Genomic DNA, 6,723 nt, shown 5'->3' with positions numbered 1-6,723 from the left:
ACCCCAACCCCAACCCCAACCCCAACCCCAACCCCAACCCCAACCCCAACCCCAACCCCAACCCCAACCCCAACCCCAACCCCAACCCCAACCCCAACCCCAACCCCAACCCCAACCCCAACCCCAACCCCAACCCCAACCCCAACCCCAACCCCAACCCCAACCCCAACCCCAACCCCAACCCCACATAAAAAATATTTATTAAAAATAAAATTAAAAAATAAGGAATATCAATTAAATAGTAATTAATATTTTAAAATTTTACAAAAAATTTTAAGTTTTTAAAGAATAAATAAATTGTTGTAAATTTTTAAAAACTCCTCCCAATTAAATAATTTTTAAAAAATAATTTAATAAATTAAATATTAATGAATTTGAATTATTTTTATTTTTTACTAAATGCAATTTTCAAAATTTAATGTAAATTGATTTAAACAAAAAATGATTAGATTATAAAAAAAGTAGTTCTTATAATTAATATTTTACTATCTTGTTATATCAAAATTAGCTTTTATACTTCAAATATATCAGCTATTTTTGCTTTATGATGTAAAAAATTTTAGTAATAAAAATATTTAAACTATATTTTAAAAATAGGACTAGACTTTTTAATCTTGGAGTTTTTGGATATTTGTTATAACAATAGTTGTGAATCGATATGTTATTTTTAAATTATACACAAAAAAATTTTAATTTTCAAAATTAAAATCTTTGTTTCTCTTTCTAACATTCACTGAAGACATTTATTTCTACCTTAAATTGAATCTCAGCTTATCTCAAAGTACATAAGTGTAAAACTAAGATGATTATGATGATTTAGAATAGATATTTTTTTTAAGTTAAGACTTTGAATCTAAATTTAGATTTTTATTTTAACTCTTAGAAATTCATCAAGGAGTTTTCCATTTAAGCAAGGTAATTAGCTATATTTAGAGTGTTAACAATTAATATTACGGAAATTTTGTAGTTTAGTTTTTTATGGTAACTTCAGTGGCTCTTGATTAATACTTGTTTTGGATGAATATCATATTTTATCTACAGTTCATTTTTAGATTTGAAGATTTAGGTTTAGATAAAATTTTTATTAAAGAATCCATGATAACCATTTTAAACTTTGCTTCATGCATTACCTTATTCACATAAAATTTCGAAATAGAAAATTTCATTTGGTGTTTTCTTGCTTTTAACTTTGGAAATTCTCTATTTTATTACAAATCAATTAAAAATAGAGCAAATTATTGCTACTTCAGCTTCTTGTCTTTTGTTTTAGTAATTAAACTGCTTATGCACATTGATGTTGAGATAAGAGTTCCTTTACAAAATTATGAATCTATCGGATCTCTTACACTAAACCAAACAATAAAATTTTCTTTATCTCAAAAATGCTTTCTTTTGATGTTCTTCTTAATAAAATTATATCTCTCTAAACAAATTACTTTAAATTCATACTTTGCTTTGAGTTTAGCTTTATTATCGATATCAATTTAAGCAGGAAGATTATTTTACTATTTAGATATTATTAACATTAATAATCCCTTTTAATTAGAGATAGATAATGTATATGATCTTAAAAAATATATGAACTTATATTCACTTTCATCAAATTCCTAAAATAGAAAATTCTTTTAAAACATATAAACTATTAAAATATTCATTAGACAAGAACATTACTTAGATTAAAAAGATTTAATAAAATGTCTATTCTGCTCTTTTGGAACACTTGAGATTAAATCTTAAAGTTATTAAAGGACTTTTATAATTAATTCAAACTAATTTTAATCTGTAAAAATTTAGGAACCAGTTAATGCTAAATTATTTTAAGAAGGATTTCGCTACTAGAAAATTCTTCCATCAATAGCTTAGTTTGAAATACCTGCTAATAAAATATCAGATTTTGAAAATATAATTCAGTTTTTTTATCAAAGTAATATATTTATAAAGATAATAAACCTAGATATAACATTTTTTATTGACAAAAAAAACACTAAGATAAAAAATTACAATCAATATGTCAAAGTAATACAAAGGACTATAATATAATTTATGATATTCACAAAACATATGTCTTTAGAATAAATATTCAATCCTAAAATAATCTTCTACGATATTTTTGAATGAAAATGTTTTTTATTTATAGAGTAAAATGCCTTTTTAATTTTGGATAAATATTGCTAATTAATATTTAATTAAAAGAAATATTGACAAATATTTAGTGTAAAAAAAAAAAAATAAATTTTGAAAATTTTTTTTAATAAAAAAATTTTTTTCTAAAAATAGTTAAATAAGTAAAAAAAGGAAAAAAAAAATAAATATTTTAGCCATTAAAATATATAATTAACTGTAAGGTAAAAAATGTATATTAGATAAATTAGTAGCTAAAAGCAAAAAAAATTTTATAATTGCTAATATTTTAAAAAAGTAGGCTATTCATTCAAGAAATATTCATGTTATTTATTGTTAAATATTTAAAATATATTTTTGTTATGATTTTGAATTCATTTGTAGAGAAAATATAATATACAATTTAATATTTATTTTTAACATTTTTGAAAATAAAATAAATATTTTATCATAAAACTAATTATCAAGCAAATCCATTTAAAAATTTAGCACTTTTATTTAAGATATTTTAGAATCTATTTAATAAATCTAAAACAAATGATCTACCTGACTTAATTCTATTTGAAAAAAGTAGACTTAGACTATTAATTAATAATATTTTATATTTTTTTAAATTAAAGTAGAAAAAATATTAATTTATTTGCTATAATAGTAAGCATAACATTTTATCAACTCATTTCAATTATAATATGACCTATTTTACAGTTTAATAAAATCCGAAACAATCTACATTTACTAAAGATATTGTATCAAGTTTATTATAATCTATCAAGGATCTTACCTGTTAAAAGTATGTTTAATAATACTTTTGAGTTTATTTTTATTTTGCAAATTATATTTTATTTCAGAAGGCTCATTTTCTTTTAAGCAAGGGCTTCTTTCGTTGCAGCTAACAATGCAGTAAAAAAATTATTTTTATACATCGTTATTTATACAATCACTTTACAAAGCGCAAATTAAAGATTTATCTTAACAATTTTGCAAAAAGCATTCTTGTCCAATATTTAAGCTATCTACGCAATCCTATTCATTAATATCATCGTATTACGAAGGAAGGTAACACACTTAAAACTCACATTACTCTTAGCACTAATATACTTAGAGAGTGAACTATACTTGATACAGAAATGCTAAGCCTAAAATTAAATATCTACTTTTAATCATATTACTTGCTGTATTTCAAATCAAAATTAGCTATTAAGATGTTTGTTTTTACAAAAAATTTGAATTAAAAACGAATAAATAAATTTCTTTATCAAATTATTTATCAAAGTAAAAAATAATACATAAACTAGTATTCAACAAATTTAAATATAAATGCATTTAAATTTGATACATTACATTTATAAAATAAATGAGAGATAAACTCATAAAATATAATAAGCAATGATGGTATTCGTCATCATAAATAAAATTTTAAAGTAAAACATTAATTTAATGGAAAAAAACTCTCTCTTTTACTTTAAAATTACATTAAAAAAAGCTGAGCTTTATAAACTTTAAAAAATGAATAAATTTAATACAATAAATTAATAATTAAACATGCTCTATCTAGAGTTATTTAAGACTAACTTCTCTAAAATAAAATATAATATTATTAATTAAATAAATAAATTAATGATAAATGATAGAGATATAATTATGTCTTAAATCATTAATTTTCATATTACGAAAAATAAAAGCACATTGTTTATTAGTGACTGAAAAATAATTTTGACAATACAAATTATTAAACTTAGTTTTATAATTGAAATTATGATATGAATTAATCCTTTAAATTAATAATAATAATAGGTAGTAGATGTATAGTTGAACTTCGAATTAGTAGCTATACTTAAATTTGTGTGATATATCTTTAAAAAGATCAAAAATAAATTTTTTAAGTAAAAGCGAGTAAAATTAAATTAGAATAACTATTTAATTTATTTTAAAATTTATATCATTTTTAATGTAGAATAAACCAGAGAATTTATTTCAATTATTTAATTATTAAAAGCCAAACATTCCCAATTACAAATAATTTCTGCTAAATTTTTGTTCATTTATTAATAAAACTAGAATTAAGTATATTAAAAGCAATATCAAAGATTAACAAAAAATCATCATTCAACCAAATGATTTAAGATAACTCATCGTTTAGATAAAGAAATGTTTACAAAATGATATAGCACAAACTTCAAAGCAACTATCAACGCTCTAATGTTATAGAATAGGATATTCAGAATAAAGACCTGAAGGATTAAGCAAATATTCAAAGCGGGCAATTAATTTTGCGATAATCAAGATCTCAATAGCTATCAACAACTCCTAAAACTAATTCCAAAAGCTCTAATGATAAGATGCCTTACATACATTTTAATACGCCTTAAGCTATAATAAAAAATAAATTTAAAGATAAACTGTTTTTGAGTTAAAAATTTTCACACGATCAAGGAGAAACCAATAATTATAAAAAATAGCTAAGTATTGCTTCTAGCCCAATTCAAAAACCATTAGATTTGAATTCATCTCAAATTAGCAACACAAACTCAGCTTATTACATTAATCAGAACTTAGAATAATGTTTTTAAAAGCCATAATAAGGAAGACTCATTTATACCTCTTAAAATTTTGTTAACTTTATAAAAAATAAAATTAGAAAGTCATAACCCACTCATTAAAAATTTTCTATTTACTCTGAGGAATCTTCACAATTATTAGAATAAAGTATGTACCTTTTAAACATGGCAGATTCTAGAATTCTAAATTTGAACTAACCATATCAGGTTGAAATCGAGGAAACACTTCAAAAAAGTCAGTAAAAGAATTTCTATTCGCCAGGTAAAGATAGATTTTGTTAGCTTTTCTTCTATTTATTTAAAATAATTTGATGCTGTCAGCAATAATTTTGTTATTATATATCTATCTACTCGATAACTTCTACTTTACTTATAAAGTTTTAAGAGAAAATAAGAAGGAGTAAATCACTTTGATTGAGAATAAGTTTGAATTCTTTAAGATTGATTGCTAAGATAAACAGTTTCCCCTTTCAATTTAGGTGCTAAAATTGAATGGTTAATTTAAGATATATTGGTCTGTATCTAATCCTACTCCTGGAACAAACTTGTATCAAAAAAAGAACTTTGCATGCATAGATGTTACAAAAGAATAATCATGGAAAATAGACCTGAACCAGTATCAGAAGGAAACATATCAAAAACCTGAATTTGTTTATCTTGGTTTTATTTCTTAAAATTACAACTTCATCGAAATAAAATTTTGGTTTACTGGTAAAAGCATTTAAAATCTTTATTAAAATCTTAAAATTGAATATTTATAAAAAAAGATTTAAATCTATAAAAGTATCGAAAGATGAAACTCTCCTATGATTAAATAAAAATTAGCAACCCAAAAGTAGATGCAAAATATGTATAAAAAAGAAGAGAAAATACTGAGATAGACATTGTCTAGTAGCAGGAAGAAATTTGTAATTTAAAATTTATTTGATAGAAAATCATTTTTCTTTTAGATTAGATTTACTTAAAGAGAAGAGAAAAGCTAATTCAGCAAAGCAAGTTTGGTGACATAATTAATCATAATAGAAAAAATGTATCTGAATTCTCTTAAGAAAAAAGATAAAAGGTGTTGGAATCAGTAAAATATATTATACAGAATATTATGTTTATTAAAATAAGTATGTTATTTATTTATTTATACAGTAATTTCAAGAGAAAAACCAGCATATACAAGAAGTCAATTAGAAAAAATAAATTATTGAAACACAAAGTGTAAAGAAGAAGGTCCAGAGTATTCTCTAAAAAACGATTGAAAGAATTATGAAACAAGAGATTCAAAACAAAGAGTTATAAAAAGTCCTTTTTAAGAAGCAAACTATAGACTGGATTTAGATTCTTTCGTTAATATAGTTGATAGATGTAATTCGAAAAAAAATAGAAGTAATATGAATTATTTATTTTAAATTATTTACATTTCAATTTAATATTTAAATAGTAACACAAATAAATGAAATACTTAGTTAACAAAAAAAGTGGAATTGTCAACACTTTTTTGCAAAAATATAGGATGTAAAAAAGTGTTTTGTATCCATTAAAATCAAATTCAATAGAATAGGTAAAACAATTTTTTTAATTAAATTAATTAAAATAATTATTATTCTGTTGACTCATTATTGATTAAGAGAATTATTTATTATGAGTATTAAATTTGCACATTACTTCTAAATTTAATAAAAGGTTTTGCTTTATAAAAATATTAATAAATTTTGTTAATAATAGTTAAATTAAATTTTATTATTTTAGTTAAATAATTGAGAAAGCAGAAAAGGCAATTTATAGTACTTCTTGATACACCAGAGAGAAAAAATTATTGTTTATTTCTATTTTAAATTCATTTGATAGAGATAAATAATAAATTGTTTTCACTTCTCATTTTTAATTTGCTTTAGGAAAGATCTTCAAATTAAAAATAATTTTTATAAAATTAAATTAACCTTAAATCTAATTATTAATAATTATTTATAACTGTTAAGTATTTATTTATATTAAAATAATCTGTTTTAAATTATTTACATTCATTTATTTATTATTAAGTCTAAAAATTGGT

At 21.8% G+C, this 6,723-nt stretch overlaps 3 protein-coding genes across 3 annotated transcripts; all 3 read left to right on the top strand. All coding sequences in view use genetic code 6, as the record gives it.

Moving 5' to 3' along the window:
- Nucleotides 1–1,395: 1,395 nt before the first annotated feature.
- Nucleotides 1,396–2,118, top strand: TTHERM_000346912 (hypothetical protein; the record flags this gene model as incomplete). Its single annotated transcript, XM_012798236.1, has 1 exon — nucleotides 1,396–2,118. One exon carries the CDS (start codon nucleotides 1,396–1,398, stop codon nucleotides 2,116–2,118), a length of 723 nt encoding a protein of 240 aa, XP_012653690.1.
- A 182-nt stretch (nucleotides 2,119–2,300) lies between these two features.
- On the top strand, nucleotides 2,301–2,933 carry TTHERM_000346911 (hypothetical protein; the record flags this gene model as incomplete). The annotated part of the gene is made up of 1 exon (XM_012798235.1): nucleotides 2,301–2,933. The coding sequence occupies exon 1, from the start codon at nucleotides 2,445–2,447 to the stop codon at nucleotides 2,931–2,933; it is 489 nt and encodes a 162-aa protein (XP_012653689.1). The 5' UTR covers nucleotides 2,301–2,444.
- Nucleotides 2,934–4,235: 1,302 nt separating this feature from the next.
- TTHERM_00346910 (hypothetical protein) lies at nucleotides 4,236–6,431 on the top strand (the record flags this gene model as incomplete). The annotated part of the gene is made up of 7 exons (XM_001018532.2): nucleotides 4,236–4,941; nucleotides 5,058–5,390; nucleotides 5,447–5,587; nucleotides 5,630–5,754; nucleotides 5,820–6,056; nucleotides 6,112–6,231; nucleotides 6,420–6,431. The coding sequence occupies 7 exons, from the start codon at nucleotides 4,236–4,238 to the stop codon at nucleotides 6,429–6,431; spliced, it is 1,674 nt and encodes a 557-aa protein (XP_001018532.2).
- Between the last annotated feature and the right edge of the window lie 292 nt (nucleotides 6,432–6,723).

The sequence above is a fragment of the Tetrahymena thermophila genome, assembly GCF_000189635.1.
Source record: "Tetrahymena thermophila SB210 genomic scaffold scf_8254597, whole genome shotgun sequence".
Lineage (NCBI taxonomy): Eukaryota > Ciliophora > Oligohymenophorea > Hymenostomatida > Tetrahymenidae > Tetrahymena > Tetrahymena thermophila.
This window is presented reverse-complemented; position numbering and strand designations above follow the sequence as displayed.